This window comes from Leptidea sinapis, chromosome 6 (assembly GCF_905404315.1).
Source record: "Leptidea sinapis chromosome 6, ilLepSina1.1, whole genome shotgun sequence".
Lineage (NCBI taxonomy): Eukaryota > Metazoa > Arthropoda > Insecta > Lepidoptera > Pieridae > Leptidea > Leptidea sinapis.
The window spans coordinates 8403028-8425774 of record NC_066270.1 but is presented as its reverse complement, the minus strand read 5'-3'; the positions used below and the strand labels follow the sequence as shown (position 1 = coordinate 8425774).

Sequence of the window (22747 nt, the reverse complement as noted above, 5' to 3'; positions counted from 1 at the left end):
TACAACAATAACGAAGAGGAACAGGTACCTGGGCCACCAGCCTTTTGGTAGCAGTAACAGCATCTCGCGCTATTTTGTTTGTAGAATGAATTTGTATATGAGGATTACGTTTCTTGTTTTGTATCTGTAGCAACTTATCTAGATTTAAGTGTTATTTACTATATTACCTATGGATTCTTAGTTACTCAAAATAATTATTATGAAATTATAGAGATGTTTTTAAAAATAGTTACCTAGTTTTATAAGTAGTACAACCAGCTGCGGTAGCTAGTAATTGATGGCCCAGACAAATACCAAAAATGGGTTTTACATTTTTATTATCTTTTATTAAATTTTGTAAATTATCGACTGTAGCTTTGCAAATTTGTGGATCACCGGGTCCATTACTTATAAATAGTCCATCGTATTCTTTTGTGTTGATTTTGCTGTTCCACGGAACAACTACAACTTTTGCATCTCTCTTAATTAAACATCGGAGTTGATTGTATTTCAGTCCACAGTCAATTGCCACAACAGTAATGGTCCCATTTGGATTGAATACAACGGGTTCCTGCAATGAAACACTCGATCAGGATTTAAGTTGGTTAATAAGTATATGAATATTTATATATTATTTAATATGCAGAGCTCATACTTCAGATGCCTGTTGGGATAGTAAAGTACTCGAATGGCGACCACGTACGGAAGACACCGTGTCGGTAGGCCCCCCCACAAGATGGACCGACGATCTGGTCAAGATCGCCGGAATACGTTAGGTGAGGATAGCACATTACCGATCGTGGGTGGGTCGTGGAGATCTTTAGGGGAGGACTTTGTCCAGCAGTGGACGTCTTCGGGCTGATATGATGATGATGATGAAGTAAATGAATATACTACTCTATATTACCACTAGTAATACGCCGAGAATACAGAAACCGTGAATATGGAATGGTAATTTATATAAGACTATAGCAGGATACGTTCCTGGGTGACGAAATAACGAATAAATATTTGATATTTCTATTGTTTATAAATAAAATAATCACTCTGTAGATAAAGCAACAATACTTGTAGTGTTAATATTGAGGGTATTTGTAAGTTATTTAGTTTGTAATGTTGTTCATAAAATTTCTTAGCACTTAAATGTTTATGCCTTTGTTTTGTTTTGTTTTTCTTCTGTATAATGAATATTTGTATGTAGTTTTAAGTTGTTTCATTTTTCTTTAAAAATAAGTAATTTAATTTAAGTAGTTAATTAAGTATTAAACTTTTAATTTAAATAATATTATATGTCTTCCGACGACCTTATTGTACACGGTAAAACTCAAATGAGTTTATGTATGTACAATAATTGTGTTACCTATAATATGTTATTTGTTAATAAGAAATAAATAAATAAATAAAATAAAATAAACTATATTATTTAATTTTTGACCATATTGATTAACTATTATTATCTTCAGGCTAATGGTTTAAAGAATTTTGTAATCTTTCTTGCTTGTCAGTTTGTAAAGCTCTTTCAATTGGTTTTAAATAGGTAGTTATATTTTATATTTTTAACAGACTTTAAAAAGGAGGAGGTTCTCAATTCGATTTTTTTATGTTTGATTACGCTGAGATTTATGATCTGATTTACGTAATTATTCTTTAGTTTGAAGAAATAGATGTCATTTGGTCTCATAAAAATTTTACATAGTTTGGCCCAGTAGTTTTCATTTTATGAACATTTTTTATAGAAAAATTGTTTACGTGGATGTTGTATATTGTAGTTTGTGTACGATTTTTTAAAGGAGTTTTCATTCAGGTTGTTTATATATTATTATTATTAACTGACACTAATAAAAAAAATATAAAAAAGTAGGGTCAAAGTAGGTATCACTTTAAAAACATACAAATTGTTTGGATTTGCAAGAGCGACATCTCAAGACAATTTCCTAATATGCAAATATTGGGGTTGAGCAGGTTATCAACTGTAAAGTAGATCCTGTAGATGAAGCCACAACCTGAGAGTTTAACAAAGCATACAAGATATTATGACGATACGTCACTCGAATGGTTAGTTCAGTTGGAAGAGCACTCGAACCGAACGCGAGAGGTCGTGGGTTCGAATCCCGAAGATTTTGTATTGTGATAATTTTTATGATTTGATTATAATTTCTATATGTCAAATGTTTGTATGTTCAATAACGGGCACGACTTGGAGAGCTAAAATGCATTTAAATCATCTATAATGTTGCTTGCCCACAGATAAGATCTTACTTACTTACTTATATATACCCCCTCGAAAAAAGAACTTTTGCTGCATACAATGCCGCATAATAGCTAATGATCGGCATACCTTAACAGAGACTTCTGCGACTAAATTTCTAGTATTAGGATCGGCAAGGGCTGGCAATGGTCCAAAGGGTGGAATGCCTTGGACAATCCTCCCCAATGTCACCCCCTCTCGTAATCGGAATGTAAGAGCTCTTGTGTCCACGTCGCATATTCCCGGGATGTTGTAGGTCTTCAACCATTTGCCCAGTGACTGTTTAGCGCGCCAGTGGCAAGCGTGTGTGCTTACTTCTCCAACAACCAGACCAGCTGCCCAAATTCGCGAGGACTCGAACCACCTGTGGTAGAAAATAATTGTTTCAACACTTGCTTGTAAAGTGAGCCTTATTGCATCAAAGTTAAAGTTTTCTAGTGGTTTCGTTTAATCATTTTTTTTATGGAAAAGGAGGACAAACGAGCGTACAGGTCACCTGGTGAAGTGATCACCGCCGCCCACATTCTCTTACATCACAAGACGAGCGTTGCTGGCCCTTAAGGAAGGTGTACGAGCTTTTTTTGAAGGTACCTATGTCGTATCGTCCCGGAAACACGGCACAAGGAAATTCATTCCATAGCTTTGTAGTATGTGGAAGAAAGCTCCTTGGAAACCTCACTGTGGAGGACCTCCACACATCCAGATGTCCAGATTATTATTATAAAATAACATATATCAATAATTACTGGTACATTTAAGTTGGCCAACGTAAAGACATAAAAAACCCTAAAATAATTAATATGATGTTAAGAGATGTATACAAATGTGGTAAAAATAATAACAAAAAATAAAAATATTTAGAATAAGAATGGTCCCATCGTTATTTACGCCATAAACCGCCCGGCTTGCTGTAAAAGTCTTTAGGGCTATCAGCACCGAGGAGGTTTTTAGTCGGGAAGGATGTTTACACCCGAGCCTGACATATGGCCCCCGTTTCGGGGTCTTCAATATATAAAAATAATCAATAATAATTAATTAAGTAACTAAATACGTAAATGTATTTTCCACCTCTAGAAAAAAAATAATAGATTTATTTCTACAAAGTTAAGTTAGTACCTAACTGCAAATTATATATGAGTTAACAGAGCATTTTCAATTAAACCGGGTAATACAGGTTTTTTTGTAACAAAGAGGTTTTATGTCGCTGAAAATTCATTTACATTTTTGGAATAAATAAAAATGTCCCTATAATAGTAACAAGAATAAGTAAATTCAGGCAAAAAACATTTATTATTATCAAATTATTTAAGATTCACAATAATTTGTTCAAAGTAAATGCATTTAATCACAAAAATTATAAATTTTAAGTAAGCTGCATCATATTATGATGTAAATAAGTAAGATTCAAAATGTAAAATGATTTCATTATGTTTACATTAATTTTACATTTGGCGCGTGCAAAAAGAATGCGCGCCCTACCCCATAATTTTCTTGTTTGTTTTCCTCGTGTGTTAAAAAGTGCGTATGCTACTTATGAGAAACTTACTCACTAGCAACTATTACCAGTGGGAGGCTCCACTGCACAGGATGCCGACTAGATTATGGGCACTACAATGGCGCCTATTTCTGCCGTGAAGCAGTAATGTCTAAGTATTACTGTGTTTCGGTCTGTAGGGCGCCGTAGCTAATGAAATTACTGGGCAAATGAGACATGACATCTTATGTCTCAAGGTGACGAGCGCAGTTGTAGTGCCGCTCAGAATTTTTGGTTCTTTCAAGAATCCTGAGCGGCACTGCATTGTAATGGGCAGGGCGTATCAATTACCATCAGCTGAACGTCCGGCTCGTCTCGTCCCTTATTTTCATAAAAGAAAGACACTCGGCTGATTTACGCCCTCGCCTACGGCGCATAGAGGCAACCACTAATGAATGAACATTTATTCTTGGTTATTTATTACCTGGGTAATCCATGTTCATCTTTTTCCTGTTCGTCTGGCACTCCGTAATTACCAATCAATGGATAAGTCAGCACCAGGAGTTGAGTGTGGTAAGATGGATCAGTGAGGGATTCAGGGTATCCAACCATACCAGTCTGGAAAACTAAATATTAATATGATTACTAATTCGTGCTGTAGGTACCAGGGGCGTGAATATCATATAGGCAATAAGGCAGTACCTCGTTATGAACCTAAATAAATATAGTACTAGTGTTAAAGTTAATTTAGTTTAATTTGGTTCCGTAATTTTATAACCAAAACTCTTTTTAACACCCACTCATAATTTTATTCCTTACCCTCGATACTAACTGCCTTATTCGTAATAAAACGCTTTTCGAAGGTATGAAGCTATATTAGTTAAAACGTGTTTTAAGCCTATCGAACGTTCGATAAAATTTCTTATTCATATTCGTTAGGTAAATCTCCCATAACTAATACGTTTCTATAGTACGCAATGTTGCCATTTCATACAAAAAAAGCATGAATTTAACTAATTTAATGAGGAACTGTCAATGGAAAAAGACATCTTTACAATGTCAATAGTTTGTCAGTTGTCAAAGTCGATGTCTAAATAATTTCAAACTTCAAAAATCAAAGTTTTGAAGTCTATGGGTTGTCAATCTATGACGGATATCCAACTACTTTGAGCGGGAAGCTATTTACCACATTATTAAACGAACAGCTGATCGATGTCGGCCATGTTTTTTTGCGTTCGAGTGCTTAAAATAGGTTTATAGAAGGGTCCTAGCTGCTATAAGTCACGTCAGCTTTATCGAAGTGATAATGAGCGTTTTAGCTCTAATATGCGATTATGAATGCCATTTTTTAACAAGCATATATTAGCGATGTTTTATATCTCCGCTTAGTCATTATGAATAAGACTGTAAATACCTTAAGCAATCTTCCAAAGCTCAACTACTAATTGTTAGATCCACAGTAGCTACACGAAATTCATAAATATACGATATTTCGTACCCCAATTACTAATACAGGCCTTGTTCTGTCACAATATGAATTTAATTCGGCACATAAACGCCTATAACAACTTTAGTAACTTCCATAGCCCAATGGAAAAAAACGGAACCCTTATAGATACGTCATGTCTGTCTGTCCGTCCGTATGTCACAGCTACTTTTTGTCGAAACTATAAGAACTATACTGTTGAAACTTGGTAAGTAGATGTATTCTGTAAGGCGCATTAAGATTATCACACAAAAATAGAAAAAAAATCAATAAATTTTGGGGGTTCCCCATACTTAGAACTGAAACTCAGAAATTTTTTTTTCTAGGTTTAGGTTTCTAATATAATTTTTTACTAAACTAAATAGATTTCGCGAGAGACGCTGCCAAAGTGGTAAAATGTCCCCCCTCCCGTAACTTCTAAAATAAGAGATTGATAACACTAAAAAATATAAACAATTATCATGTAAACTTCCACCGAAAATTGGTTTAAGCGGGATCTAGTAAGTAGTTTTTTTAATACGTAATAAATCGTATTAACAATAACTTACTTGAAAAAAAAATACACTTTATATATACACCTATGTATAATGTTACAATACATCAAGATGTATAAATACTTATTAAAAAAAACTACGTTTAAAAAACCGACTTTAAAACATCAGGTAAACTATAAGAGTTATTGTCATAATATATTGAATAGTATTTTTTTAAGTAGCTATGGGTAGGCCTATGAAAGGTGCCGTGCGCCTCAAACAATATAGATCCCAATAAACGAGACCAAAAAAATTAACCGACTCCGAAAATATGCTGTTGAAACTCTACACTACAAACGAAATACACTGACTGAAATATCTTTTTTTTTAATGACAATAAGGGACCAAGAGAAGCAGGACGTTCAGCTTATGGTAATTGATACTCCCTACTCATTACAATGCAGTGCCACGCAGGATTCTTGAAAAATCCAAAAATTCTGAGAGCCACTACAATTGCCCTAGTCACCATGAGACATAAGATGTTAAGTGTAATTTGCCTTTTCTGACCGAAATACAATAATGCTTACACATTACTGCTTCATGACAGAAATAGGCGCCAATCTTGAAGAACGTCTGTTAGCTATGAATGACAGGAAACACAGAAAGGACATAGAAAGACCCACTTATGGGCAAACGGCTTAATACTTAATAATATTGTATAAGCAACCAAGATAATAGGCCTAATAAGAATCCTAAAAAAGCCGTACACAAACTATATTAACACCATCCACGTAAACAAAAAAAAATCATAAAAAATGTTCATAAAATGAAAAGTACCGGGCCAAACTATGTAAATTTTTTATGGGAAGAGAAAAATCATAGAAATGGGATCATCGATCAGTGAATCGAATTGAGAACCTCTTCCTCTTTGAAGTCAGTTAAAAATGAATACACTAAATTAAATATTGTTAAAACTACCTATTTCTTTTTTAAACCGCTTTTTTTAAGTTTTTCTTGCTGACCGTACATCCTAGAACTGTCATTCAAGCCAGGTCCCAAGTTAAGTTGACGGTAGAGAGATATACGTACCCACTTCTCCATCAACGGGGACTGATGCACCAAAACTTCGTCCTCGGAAAACGGCTCCATCACTCAACACTAGGCAGCACGGTGGTCCAACATCACAACACAGATCCTGATTTTCATCCATACTGAAATCTATGCGATTTTAATCTTTACTTTTACTTTAATATTATTCCACATCACCAGAAAAAGACGTTTAAAATTGTGCATCTAGCTGTTATAAATTATTTAGAGATATTATATTTATAAAATACTGAACCGGCAAACGTCGATTTGTAATATAAATTATTTCTAATGTTAGACTGTTTCTTGGACATTGCAAAATTACTTAATTTTTCAGCCTAAGTTACTCCTTATTATATCTGCAACCTGCCAATAAAAGTCCCGTCAAAATCCGTCCAACTCTTTCAGATATTAGCCGCAATAAACAGACGGCCAGACAAAAATTGTAAAAAAAAAATATTTTGGTGTATATACCAAATATATTTATAATACATGTAGAAAAAAACGGTTATTTCAAAATTAGAAACAGACACTCCAATTTTATTTATATGTATATATATATGTATGGATATAAATTGAAATATCTCTTAGTGAAATAGAAGTATGTTTAGGCTACTAAAGTAATAATCTACATTGATAAGTTACCGGAAGAAGTATTTACATAAAAAATAGGTTAATATACGAATAGATAATAATATAATAACAATTGATTAGGCCTATTTTGTTTATTCTAAATTGAAGTCAAAAGCCCAAATATTTTACGTAAGGAAAATTATTTAATAAGGTAAGTATATAATTTATTTAATAAGTTACAATAGAATCATGTTTAAAAATAAACATATAATTCTTACGTTGAGATTGATGCACATAAAAATAAACTTTACAAAAATGATAAAAGCGGATTTAGAATTTAAATATTTAAACCAAACTCAAACAACAGTTTACGTCGTAAATATGTTGTTACTATTAAACTTTATAGTAATTTTATTCAAACCTTGCTTACGGTAAAACTTTAAATGATATAATAAACATGTGCTCAAATATTCACAAAATGTGCTAGTTGTCGTGCCATGAAAATTTAGCTAAGTTCATAGAAGTAAGCAAGAGGCCACTGACACCAGGCATATACATCACAAATTCATAACAGTAAGTCAACATTACTTACATATTTTGGGCTAGTTTGCCGGCCACGTGCTGTTTTATAAGTCACGCCAAAAGGTCCGACGCTGTCGAATTCTTAATAACGACAGACCGGCCGCCGGCGTGAGGCAGTCGCTAAAGAAGGAATAAATTATACATCTTATCACACACACACAGCCATATGATACGTCACAATAGTACAACCAGTTACTCTATATCTATCTCTTTCGTATCTGCGTTGAACGTATAAGCGCCTTTCATTGGACCTTACAATGGGAAGGTCATTGATGTGAGGAGCGAAGTTGGTTCCTAGTAACTACGTAGTACCGAGTACCTACGTACTTGCAGTAACCTGAACTGAGTTGTGACTTATGAGTGTCTAATTCATGGTTGATGTCAACTAAATAATGTCAATGTCTTAAAAAGTGATGTAAGTATTCGGGAATAATGTAACTAAACCCATCGGAAATATGTAATCAAAATTAATGAGTTAAAAATGAAATTAAAACGTGATTCCGAATGATTTTTATAATATGTAGTACTTAATAAAATGATAAGGATTAATATAGTATTTGTGTAAACAGTTTTTACTTTACCGCTTTATAATTGCCAATATTTTAAAGTAAGTATTAACATGGTATAGTATGTTAGAGATAAAGGCATAAAAGGCATTTAATTTCTCAAAATTGATACCTTTAGAAAATTCTTTTTGATGTCATTTCTAATATACTACTACCGCTTCGGAAACAAATGGCGCTCTGAGAGAGAAGAATCGGCGCAAGAAACTCTCCCAGCATTCTTTTTTTGCGCTCTTTTCAATAAAAATATACAATATTGTACAGTCATTTCTATCGCTATATATCATAATCTAGTCCCAGGCTGTCCGATCACTTAGATATTCAGCTGTGGAGTAAATAGGACTTAGGACAGAGCCATCTATATTTATAGATAGATAAAACTGTATACATTTACCCTTAAAGCTATTATGTTTCTTATGAAATGTACTAGAATACTAGTCATCACGGATTTTTTTGTAGACCTATCTATATAAGATACATAATTCCACCATACATTATTTTGTTATATCTCAAAGGATTTAGATTTTAGACAGCGTTTTCATTAAAAACTCCCAGACGGCTTATTTATTACCAACACCACCAACAAATATCGTTAATGTATACAAATATGACGAAAACAGAATAAAAATCGATGCAGTAGTTTTTGAGTTTCATACAAAGTCAAATAAAATTTATTCAATTAGGATTAAACTTAGCTCTTTTGAATCGTCACTAAAAATATTTCTTTTAAAATACTGAGTTTGCATATTGTGTTAGTAAAAACGTGAGAACATAATATAAGAAACTCAACGGCCACTCTTTTCAATCAAATAGAGTAATTTACAATGATGCAAAAACAAATTAGTTTGTAAGGTGCTGCATCCAATTAAATGAGACCTCTTTAAATGATTTAAACTATTTCATAAAAAGTTATAAAAGAATTAAATGTATAAAATATATAAATTATCGTATATTGGATGCATTAGCCTTTTGAGCTTGAATTAATTGTTTGTGTAAGAATGCTACGTGAATAGTGAAATTATTGCTTCCAACAAATACAATGATTTATTTACTATACCAGGTCGACCTGGCACCGCAAGCAGCACCCGTTCACGAGTTGACGCATGGACCAGCCATCGTTCCCCTAGCACATATTTGAGAGAAGGAGACGACCCGGCACACGACGCCGCCGCAAGCAATGCTATACAGTGAGCATGACGAACCATGTTATAGCTTGAAATAATTGGTGATGTACATTGTACATTCTAATATTAACACTAATATTAACAGAAATTGTTTGAAGTTCTTTAGGCGCTATAACACAAAAGTAACAGGTTGAAGTTGGTACCTAAAATTTTTTGACGTTTGCGTCATTCGTTTTTTTTTAATAATACAGCCTGTAATAATTAAATTGTCAAAGCCATCTTTGCAAGATTTTTACAAAATTGTTCTTTCTAAAAACGTAGAATAGCACGAGGAATAAATCATTTTAATGATTTTTGCTTCGTTAGATCAAAGAAGTATAACTTCTTGCGTGCATACAAAAGCAAACACACTTTTTTTGTACATTCAGTATTCACCACTCACCAGGTATTCTTATGGAAGCGGAGAATGGTGCCGCCTATGCTCATGTGCAACACCAGAGGATCAGAACAAGCTCTTTTTTGATTAGCATATATTTTTTACAACAATAACGGACAAGACAAGCAGGACATTAACCTGATGGTCATTGATACGCCCTGCCCATTACAATGCAGTGCCACTCAGGATTCTTCAAGAACATAAAAATTCTGAGCGGCACTCTGTGACTTTGAGATATTGACATGTCTCATTTGAACATTAATTTCACTAGCTACGCTGTCCTTCAGACCAAATCACAATACGTACACATTACTGTTCCATGACAGAAAAAAGCGCCGTTGTGGTACCCAATATCTAGCCGGCATCCTGTACAAAGGAGCCTCCCACTGGTATGTCACGTGGAAATTGTAAACACCGCATATTTTTAATTTAAATATTTTGTATTACTATTTTCATCACGAGCAGGACGTTCAGGACGTAGTTGTGACGCCCTGCCCATAACAATGCAGTGCCGCTCAGGATTCTTGAAAAACCCAAAAATTCTGAGTGCCACTGCAATTGCGCTCGTTACCTTGAGACATAAGATATTAAGTCTCATTTGCCCAGTAATTTCACTAGCTACGGCGCCCTTCAGACCGAAACACAATAATGCTTACACATTACTGTTCTACGACAGAAAAAGGCGCCGTTGTGGTACCCATAATCTAGCCGGCATCCTGTGCAAAGGAACCTCCCATTATCGTGTGGAAATTGTAAACACCGCATATTTTAACTTGTTAAACATTATATTTTCTTGTAACCTGTTTTGTTACTGAATCATAGCAACAAGAGTGACAGTCAATTTGTAAGAGTGATGGAAATTCGCAAATGTAATGCGTAGTTTCGCAGATGATATGGTTCTGCTCAGTCCCTTAATCCGAGGACTTTGAATGCTTATTTCCATTTGCGAGACATATGCAGCGGCTCACGACTTAAATTTTAATAATTCCCACGACTATAAACAGACAAATAGAGAATAACTCGATTGCAAAGAAGGAGATCCTGTTTACTGAGTACGCCTTTATAATTCCTGTCGGCTTAGTAACAAATCACTAATTCGATTGCCACTGGGGTATGTATCTGTATATCGATACAAGTTAATACTACGGCCTTTGAAGTGGGAATATTTAAAGCTCTGTTCAAACTGAGGCGAATAACGCGCGGGTAGCGGGACGAGTTTTAGCGTAATTCGTTCGCTTGCTTAGCCTCTCAAACTGACGCGACTTCCCGCGTGTCATTTATGGTTCTTCAGTGGAGAAACGTCATGCATTGTGAGATCAAACAATCCCGCCGGGCGTCCCGCTCTTGCTTCGCCTCAGTTTGAACAGAGCTTAAAGGTTGAAGGAATAATGTCAGCAGGGAAGACTGCAGGTGATTGGAAAAATACGTGAAGTTAAAATATTTACTTTTACCTGCAACGCATTACTAGATATTATAAAACAAAGTCCTCCGCCGTGTCTGTCTAACTCAAAAAATACAGCACAGATTTTCCTATACCTGATTTCATCAATGGGTAGCTTAGTTCTCGAGGAAGGTTTTAGTATATAATTTGCTAAGTTTTTTTTAAACAATTCTGTATATTTGTTGGAGTAAGTAAGTAAACAGTAAGCCGTCTTTCAACGAAAACCCTGTCTGTCGCGATGGAATTGTATATCTTATATAGGTCTAATGAAATGTCCGCTAGAGCATGTGTTTACCTCTTAGGGATAACATAATATATCCATTATAATACATTAAAAAACTGGCAATTATAAAGCGTTAATGTAAAAACTGTTTACACAAATACTCATTTGAAATTTGCTAGATATTTTACTCCTTTACACCAAATAATTTAAAAACAATCCTCCAGTTACAACGTTGACAGGATTTTTCATTTTTGGTCAGAAGATGATTTTGTCCGATCTCTGACATTATGATAAAGATTTTCACCTGCAACCAAGCAACTAAAATATTCCAACGGCGGAAACAAGGAATGGACCAGTGCTGAAGCCTTTGAAAATGATAAAAACTGAAAAAAATATAATAGTAGGATGAAACCCATTGGAAAAGGAAGAGAATATAGCAAAAATGATAGGAAAAATAAATTACGGGCGATCTGAGGTTGGGAAGTGAATAAGGGGGGGGGGGGGGGTAGGTAAAAAACTGTTGATCTCGATTTCCGGCGAAACTACAAGTCCTATGGAAAAAAGTTAAATGGCAAAGTTGTAGGTGATAAAATGATCTACAACTTTTGTTTTCACACTTTTTTCACATTCCTCAAAATTAATGTGAAAAATTTATAGCATAGCCCTCCCTATTGCCCGCTGAGCGGCTGTGAGCTTCCTCACAAGGCCCATAACTAGCGACCGCGTCTGCGTTCCGTATGTTACCAATGGCAACATACATTGGTTAAAAATGGCCTATTACTGCACAAAAATATTTACGGAGCTATCCGAACGCTGCCCATCCGAACGGCCATCTGGGATTAAAAAAATTATCCCAAATTCAAATGCGAATCATAATCTTTTTTGATGGTGGTTAATCTCGGATTTCAAAGTTAATTAAAAGTGACGTAATATTTTATTTGATTAGTACAGCAGAAACTACAGATGATTCACTGCGCAATATTGGGCCAAATATTAAATTGCTATTCTTTATTTACTGAAATAAAAATTATTACACGTCATAAAATTGTTTCATGCATACTTCTTAGTACTTTTCTGTTTAGTATTATAGTTTGGAATGTAAGTATCGTCAATTTTAGTTGGTTAAAAAAAAGTTGTAACTTTACAATGAATTGTGCTATTTACGAAAACGTGGTTATATTTGTATATATAGAAAATACACATTCCATTTAGAATTTCTTAAACTTTAATTTTACCACGTTTACTTTTCTATTTCCTATTTATAATTTGAGACAGAATCAGATAAAAGGATCGCGGAAAATCGGCATCTACCGTTTGTGCCCTTAACTACTGTGTGCTACCAGCGAACAAGCGTAGTAGCACTTCTAAAGTACTAAAAATATAACTGGAAACTTACTGTACTACTTCTGGTAATTTAGTTGGGTTAATAACTGTAGATTCACTCTTATAGCAATAGCTTATAGCAATGTTCATTAGCAAACTATAAGATTATATTGTTTGTTTATCAATGTCTGTCAAAATGACTTAAGTGTCATATGGCCATATTGTGTTGGTATAGATGTAAAATTTATAAAGACACGTCTTGTAAGGAATAGTAACAAATGAAGTCCGATATAATTCACTTTTTAAATCTTTCATATCACTTATTAAACGTATAAATACAATTGTGTGCCTCAGCCTGAGAAGAACGGGCGCCAAAAAAGCAGCGGGTTTTTTAATTTTTTAATTTTTTATATATATTTTTTATATATAATATGAATTATGATATAGTTTGTTTGAGCGAAACATGGTTGTCAGAAGGATTTTTCAATGAAGAATTTTTTGACTCGCGATATAGTGTATACCGAAATGATCGTGATTACAAGCGTCTAGGAGTGACTATGGGTGGGGGTACACTGATTGCTGTACGTCGTAGTTGTGTTACTGTAGACATGCGTCACTCTTACGTGCCTCCATGTTTGCCTGATGCGGACATTACTTCTCTGGACCTACTTTTGGAAAAGTATACAACCCGAAAAAAGTTAAGGGTTTTCTGCTGTTATTTTCCACAAAACACACCACAAAGTAACTCTCAAGCTACATTTTTTGAATATTTATCTGATCTAGTAATTAAATTCCCAAATGATAAATTCATAGTATTAGGAGACTTCAATGTTAAGGATGCAACATGGCTGCATGTTCCCGGAGGACATATTACCATTGTAAACACTTCTTATAATAATTTAGTTAATCAGCTATTTGCATTTATGACATTTACAGGATTTAAGCAGTATAATAATATTTACAACAATAATAATAGACTATTAGATCTTGTTTTATCTAATACTGTTTGTGTGGTCAATAGAACAAAACCATTAGCATTGCCAGAAGACGGTCATCATCCATCCTTAGTGGTGAAGGTTGAGAGTGAAAAAAATAACATGTACTTACGAGCACCGACTCGTGTTGTTTGTTGTTATCACAACGCCGACTACAATGCAGTTAATGATGAATTATCAAAAATTGACTGGGTTGAAGAGCTCTCATCAGAAGATATAACATGTGCCGTAGGAAAATTTTATTTTATACTATATCGAATATTATAGATCGAATTGTCCCTACAAAACTAGTGCATGAAAATGATAAGTTTCCGTCGTGGTACTCTAGATCTTTAATAAAGTTAATTAAGAAAAAACTGAAAGCTCATAAAAAATGGAAAATATACGGAAGATCTAGTGATTATGATAGGTTCTCGGAATTACGCCGTGAAACAAAACGTTTAGAAGCAGAATGCTATGATTTATTTATTAATAAGCCCGAAAATAATATTTATAACAATTCTAAAAAATTCTGGGCATTTGTAAAATCTAAGCGAAGTAGTAATTGCATTCCAGACTGTATGTACTATGATGATGATACTGGATCAGTCGGTCAAATGATAGCTAATATGTTTAACACATTCTTTAGCTCCGTTTTTACAGCCGATTCTAATACTAGATTTAGCCATGATAACTTACCATTAAGCTATACTCAAACTTTTGCGAGAACAATAGACATTACACGTGAAAAGTACTTGTTAAAACTTGACCCAACCAAAGGAAGTGGTCCCGATCATTTACACCCAATTTTACTGAAGGCATGTAGTAGACAAATTTCAATACCTTTAGATATACTCTTTAGGAAATCATTACATTCAGGTAGTTTACCATCAATATGGAAAATGTCTTTAATTGTTCCCATTTTTAAAAGTGGTGACAGACATAATATTAAAAACTATCGTGGGATTTCAAAGATATCGGTCATCCCAAAATTATTTGAAAAAATTATCTATGACACTTTATTTCCTTTATTACGACCACTAATTATTCCACAGCAACATGGATTTGTAAATAAACGCTCGACGGAAACTAACCTTTGCGAATTTCTAGATGAAGTAATGGATGCCTTAAACAATGGATTCCAGGTAGACACAATTTATACCGACTATTCAAAGGCGTTCGATAAAATTTCGCATGCTCGACTATTATTTAAACTTGAGCGTATCGGTATTCAAGGAGATCTTCTAAGATGGCTGGAGTCGTATCTCCGTAACAGAACACAAGCGGTAGCTGTTAAAGGATTTATTTCTAGTTTTGTCCCTGTTACATCGGGCGTTCCTCAGGGCTCTCACCTTGGCCCATTGTTATTTAACATATTTATTAATGATGTTTTGCAATCTTTTCAAAATTCTAATATTTTACTTTATGCGGATGACACCAAAATATTTAAAATAATAAAAGAAAAACAGGACTGTGTTGACCTACAAAGCGATTTAATTGAGTTAGGAAACTATTGTTCCGCTAATGACTTATACCTCAATGTTGACAAATGCTGTATGATAACATTTTCGAGGAAAAAAATGCCAATTTTCTTCAAATATAAAATAAACAATAAACCCCTTAAAAGGGTGTCAGAAATAAAAGACCTTGGGGTAACGCTAGATTCGGCTCTCTTATTTGAAAATCATATAGACAATATGACAGCAAAAGCTTATAAAATGCTTGGTTTTATATTCAGACAGGGAAATGACTTCAAAAATATTCATACTTTTAATCTTTTATATAATGCTTATGTCAGACCATATTTAGAATATGCCTCGACTGCTTGGAACCCACGTTATACAAAATATATAGATGCTATAGAAAGTGTACAAAATAAATTTATTAAAAGATTAAATTATAAGTTTCAAAATTGTAATACTCCTAAATTTAATTACCTATCTTTACAACAGCGTAGAGAATACAGAGATCAAGTTTTCCTTTTCAAAATATTACATGACTTAATTGATTCCAATCGTATTTTAAGTAACATTAAACTTAACTGTCCAAAACATTATACACGTTCTATAGATACATTCTTTATCCCTGTTCGTAGAACTAATTATACTAGCAATTGTTTTATTATAAGAGCATGCAAGACTTATAATAATAATTATAGTCACTTAGACATTTTTCATAGCAGCTATCCAACTTTTACTAAAAAAATTAAAGAATATCTTAAACATTCTTAAAATATGTCCAACCGATAAATTTGATAAATTTGTATTTTTGTGTACTTTTTTCGCCTTATGTTTAATTGTATATAAAATCGTTATATTTTGTATTATATTTGTACGGTGGTTTGGTTCCGTACAGAGTAAAACACAAGTTAGGCTCAAATGGTATATTGAAACCTTAACTTATGCTATATGGTAAAATGGTAAAATGTTGGTATGGTAATGAGCACGCGAATCGATCGGCGGCTTGTCGCGAACTGGTTACAATATTACTTAGGAAATAACGCGAGGCGACGTAAACGCTGATACGCGAAACGTGATGTACAGTCGACATGCTGTTGACCGTACATGCTGCCACCGCGAGAGAAGAAAGAGTGGTGGTGAAGATGGTACAAAAAAGAAATGGTTATGGTTAGCGAGTGACGTGAGACAAGGTGATAAACAAATTTGCATTATCTAATGGTAACCTTAATGTCTCTAGCCACAGTAATCACTAAAATTATGCCTATGCACTACAGGAGAAGTGGATTGGTCTTTCACTTCATCACTACACTTATCACTATTTTTACTAGCACTAGATTGCCCGTGGTTAACTACACTTACACACTGGTCACTAACACTATACACAAACGCTGCGTTCGTCAGACCCCGCGGCTCAGGGCGCGGCGGGTGCGACGCGGCTGGCCCTGCGCCAGCGGCTGCCGGCGCGGGCGGCGCGCTGGAGTCCTGGCGTCGGCTGCGGCGCGGGCACCACCGCCGCACGGCGTACGCGGCGGCCCCGGCCACCAGCACACCCGCCACCACGTATATCGCGACGTAGTGGTGAACGTCGTGATAAGATATACCACCCTTTAGACCACTCTCTGAATTCATTTGTTTTATTTTTGCGCCTATATCATCTAGCTCCTGATCGTAACCACCCATCACTGATGCTGGCTCCGAAATCAGCGACACGAACGTCTTATTCTGGTTAAAGATGTGGTTGATGGGGTGAATGTCTATAGCTGGTATATCCGTCTGTATGGTTAATGTATTGTTCTGAAGCCTCCGAGCATAAATGGTAATGTCTTGTCCTTTCAGAACACAATCTGGACCCAACCTAATAATGCCGCTATTATTAAGATGATTGGAAAACATTTGCTCTCCACAGATGATACGTACTGGATACGAGTCGCAGCAAAAGAAAAAGTATGTATTGACCTCGCTTAGCTGAGACCACCAATCTAGACATTTGGCAGTTTTGGTTCTGCACTGCTTCGTCTCCTGGTCTTTGGAGCACATGACGTCATCATGACTCATATGAGAAATTGGTTTTTCCAAAGGACAAAGTTGTGTCTCAGTATCTAAATGAAGACAATTATTTAATTCTAAGTGTGATATGGTCATAAATGAGTCTCTTCGTAAGTTGATCGCAATGTAATCCGAAACTGGAACTAGGGTGACCATGGTTTTGCCGTTCCGTCTTGGTACAGGATAAATTTTATATACTTGGTAATGGTCTCTACTCACTAATGGTATTCTAATTTCAAAAATAAAATAGTCATTTAGCATTTTCGCTCTGACCTTGAGTAAATGGTACATTTTGGTTAATTCTGTATGCGTGTTCTCTATTGGTAAACTTAAATCGTTGGACAATCTTCCGGAAATAATATTTAATTCTTCTAGAAGCTGGTCGGGTTTCAAAAGATGTATGTTGAACTTCCCAAAGTACACCTCCGAAACAGTATCTAAAAGAACATCCTGCACATTCTTCAAATTCGACTCCAAGCTGTTAGCTGCCATAGCGCATAATAAAAATTCATTATTGTTTTCCACGTCTTTCAATTGACTCTTGACATCATTGGTAGCGTTCTTTAACTGGTTAAGGTAATGAGTAAATATTTTATATTGTTTGTCAATTGAGCCTTGCATCCTCTTCAATACATTATATTCTGCTTCTATTACGGAAGTCTGGTTTTTCCATAGAGCAGCAAGATGGTTTTGGTTTTCCCTAATTAAATCGATGTCCTGAATATACTGCTTAGCGAATTGGTCATCGAGTACACCGAACAGCGCGTGTGCAACATTACCCACAGCGTTGATAAGGCCGCGCCTGCGCCGCGCGTGCCCGCGTGGGAACTGCTGCGTCGACAGAATGTTATTGTAATGCGATAACTCTGTATAACTGTGCTGTAATTGTATTAAAATAGATTCACAATGGTTTCTGACTGACGATTCCTTGCAAATATATTCCATATGATCAATATATTTGGATAACAATTTACTGCCTTGCCAATATGGTTTTAAATCGTAGTATACAACTAGTTTCCATTCGTCCTGAACTAGTCGCATGGTTGATATTTTATCTAAATATAAACTTTGACTGTCGTTGAAGTTTATAGCGTTGTATGCACACGTGGCTGGTGAAAATAAAAAGGTAAACAACATAAGTGCCATGGTAAATAAATTAACAATTCCTCTTCTAGCTCGTCGCTTTGGTTTTGGTAAATCGTCGTTCGACTGGTGTTTCGGCTGGTTATGGTCAGTGGTTTCATGAATTTGGTTACTGTCTTCGTCGTTGGAGTGGTTAATAGGTAAAAGAGATAGTTTGACTACTGGTCGCTTCATAATGCCATTTTTGGTTTTAACAGAGACTACTCGAACTAGCCCATCTTGCCCCGGATGTAGCTGCACGATTCGACCGAGAGCCCATTTACCCGGTGGCAGGTTAGCATCGTGTATAATTACAATGCCGCCAACATTTAAATTTGGTTGTGAACGTCGCCACTTGGACCTAGCGTTCAACTGTGTGAGGTACTCCGCTCTCCATCTCTTCCACACATCTTGGTAAATCTTCTGCACTAACTGCCATCTGGTTCGTAAGTCGTGTTCTGACTCAACAATGGTCAATGTTGGTCCACTGGACAGAAAATGAGAAGGGGTCAAACAATCTAAGTCTTCGACGTCTTCACTCAGCGGGCACAGAGGTCTGGAGTTAAGGCATCCTTCTAGCTGAGCTAGAAGAGTAGAGAACTCCTCGTAGGTGAGTTTTTGTTCTCCTATTACTCGCTTCAGGTGGTATTTCAAGCTCTTCACTGCAGCCTCCCAGAGACCGCCTGCGCTTGGCCAAGATGGTGCGTTGAAGTGCCATTCTATCGACATTTCAGCTATTTCTGCATAAAACTGGGCATTCAATATGGTTTTCAAGTTAACAATCTCCTCTTGCAAAACTCTATTTGCTTTTATAAAGTTCGTCCCGTTGTCACTGTAAATGTGACCGGGCGATCCTCTCCTGGCCGCAAGTCTTCTGAGGGCTGCCAAAAATGCTGAGGCGGTGAGATCAGAGACCAACTCCAAATGTACAGCCTTGGTCGCCATACACACGAAGACGGCGACATATCCTTTGGTACATCTCACTGATCTACCCTTCGCAGACTTGACGTCAACAAAACCAGTAAAATCAACCCCCAAATGGTAAAAGGGGCGGGTCCTGTTGATTCTTGCAGGTGGTAAGTCTCCCATCAACTGGTCGTGTTTCAGGGGGTCGTGCCTTCTACATAGCACACATCTCCGTAGCCTCTTCTTTACAGCATTGTTTCCTCCCAGGATCCAATATTCTTGACGCAGCCAAGCAAGGGTTAACCGGGGACCCCCATGAAAGGTCATCTTATGCGCGTGGTCAATAATCATGTCAGTAAGCAAATGGTTATGTGGTAAAATACACGGATGTTTCATACTATCTTCTATTTTGGCGTTGGTCAATCGCCCCCCAACCCTCAAGAGCCCCTGGTTATCAATAAATGGTTTCAATTTTAATAATTTACTCTTAGGGTTAGGTTGGTTATGGTTTTTAATATATTGTATATCTTCTAAAAATTCTACTTGTTGTATATGCCTTATAATTAAGTTTTTAGCTTTTCTTATTTCTAATATAGTTAAGTAGTTTGTTTTATTAGTATTAAATGACTTAGGTGTAAAACGTAACACCCACGCAAGCACTCTTGAAGCTCGCGTAAAATCGCTGTATCTGCTAATTATACTATCTATAACCTTGTTTTGATATTTAATTGTGTTTACATTTATATTTAATAATGGTTTTTTAAGCTCTTCGCAGGTTGTATATAATTTATTGGTTAATTTGGACTCTTCAAACGATCTTAGCCAGTGGGGACCTATCCACCACATGGAATGGTTAATCAGCTGTTCTGTGGTAATGCCTCTACTTGCGCAGTCAGCTGGGTTGTCCTTTGTTGACACATAATGCCAGCTACTCGATGGTATAATGTCAATGACCTGCTTCACCCTATTCGCGACGAATGGTTTCCATTTACATGGGTCGCCGTTGAGCCAGCCTAACACAGCTGTCGAATCAGACCAACCGTAGATTTTGATGTTGTAATCTGATAGGCATTTACAGGTGATCTTCATGACCTTGGTAAGTAGAACCGCTGCACATAACTCTAATCTAGGTAACGATACATTTTTCTTTACAGGTACGAGACGAGACTTCGAAGCTACTAATACTACAGAAGACTGGTTGCTGGTAATATTGTTGACTCTGCAGTATACAACACAAGCGTAGGCATTTTGTGATGAATCACAAAACCCATGTAATTCAATGGTGTCGTTCTTAGAAGACTGCAACCACCTTGGTATGGTAATATGGCTAATTTTCGTGATGTCAGCCTCTATGGTTTTCCATTTTGTGTTGATGTCAGCTGGTAATTCGTCGTCCCACAGAAGATTTAAGAGCCATACTTCCTGGAAGAGTAGTTTCAACTTGGTGGTAACTGGTGAAAGCCATCCAAGCGGATCAAATATCTTCGATATATTCGAGAGTAAACTTCTTTTGGTGAGTTTACTGACTGGTTCGGAATTCAATTGAAAAGTGAAATAATCTTCGTCGGGATGCCACTTAAGTCCTAATGCCTTGGTTGATTCCTGGTATTTAAAAACATATGCTTGGTCTTCGCATGGTAACTGGTTATCTGGTAGTACGTCTGGTTGATTTGACGACCACTTCCTTAGATTGAATCCACCTAACTTAAGGAGATTTATGAGGTCGGAAATCAGCCTCCTTGCAGACTGGAGGTCATGATGTCCATGGAGGAGGTCATCCATGTAGAGCCTGGTAGCCAGAACTTCTGCTGCTTCTGGGTAACGGTGACCTTCATCCTTAGCCAGACGTTTCAATGTCATCATGGCTAGGAATGGTGCGGCCTTGGTGCCGTATGTGACAGTGGTAAGTTGGTATTCTTCTAATGGTTGCTTTTCAGAGTCCCTCCACACGATCTTCTGGAGCGGCTGGTCATCATCATGGACATCTATAAATCTGAACATCTTCTCTATATCGGCTGTGAAGGCTATTTGGTACTGCCTCCACTTTAATATGAGAGTAAACAAATCCTCTTGTAAATTTGGTCCAGAGTACATAAGGTCATTCAACGAAAGTCCAGTCGAAGTTTTCGCTGAGGCATTAAAAACAACTCGCGTGGCAGTCGTCGTGGAATCCGTTCTGATTACACAATGGTGAGGTAAATAGCACTGAAGTATCGGATTACTATTACATTTCTTCATATGGTTTAAATTAATATATTCATGGATAAATTGTTTGTAGTTCTGTTCGATAATTTTATTTTTACAAAATCTGCGTTCTAATTGCCGAAATTGGGCTACGGCTTTGGTTTTAGACTCACCCAATTTTTCGGTAATCTCTGGTTTTAATGGTAACCGTACAACATAACGTCCGTCTGGTTTGCGCGTAGTATGCTGTTGATAATGATGAAGGCAATGGTTATCTTCATCCGTAATATTTACAGAGTTGTCTGAGATATCTTCAATCTCCCAGAACCGCTGTATATCCTGCAAGTCGACCATGACGACGTTGCAATATGTTTGGTTTGGTTTTATGGTACCACTAAGAATCCAACCGAGCTTGGTATTTTGCGCGATTGGTAGTGATGTGCCATTACGAATTAAACCTGGTAAAATAATTAATTCGTAAACTTCAACGCTTAAAATTAAATCTATTGGTCTACTTTTATAAAACTCTGGATCTGCGAGTGGTAACTTTTGTAAATACGGCCAAGCTGGTTTTTCTAATGTTTCGTGTGGTAAATTCCCGACGACATGCTTCATCACATAGGCTTCCGTTTTAAATGTGAAATTATTATGAAGAGATGACACTGAAAGCTGTGCGACTCCCTTACTATTGTTGGCTTTTGCGCCTACTCCGACCACCACACAGTGGCGCTTAATCCTGGGTAGGCCTAAAAGTTGAGCGGCATTCTCTGTAATGAGAGATGACTCCGCGCACGGGTCTATGAGGGCTCGCATGGTATGGTGACAGCCATCCATAGACATAATATTAACTTTAGCTGTTGCTAATAATTTGGGCATGGTTTCTTGTGGGGCATTGGTAACGCATATATTGGATCTTCTAGGAGAATTTTCGATCTCGGTATTTCTAGAAGTAGATGGTGCAAAAGTGACAAGAGCATTATGCAGAAGAGTATTATGCTGCTGGTTACAAAAACGGCAAGTTTTTTCCGAAGAACATTCCTTGTC

At 36.2% G+C, this 22747-nt stretch overlaps 1 protein-coding gene across 1 annotated transcript in view; it reads right to left on the bottom strand.

Moving 5' to 3' along the window:
- Positions 1-22747, bottom strand: part of LOC126964950 (CAD protein) — a 77242-nt gene that overhangs the window by 6678 nt on the left and 47817 nt on the right. Inside the window, exons 1-5 of the mRNA XM_050808284.1 lie at positions 7912-8022; positions 6750-6878; positions 4186-4327; positions 2318-2591; positions 234-550 (exon numbers count right to left, since the gene is read on the bottom strand). Of these exons, the coding sequence (XP_050664241.1) occupies positions 234-550; positions 2318-2591; positions 4186-4327; positions 6750-6870 (854 nt within the window). The 5' untranslated portion in view covers positions 6871-6878; positions 7912-8022. Of the gene's footprint in view, positions 1-233; positions 551-2317; positions 2592-4185; positions 4328-6749; positions 6879-7911 lie in introns of the transcript that reaches the window.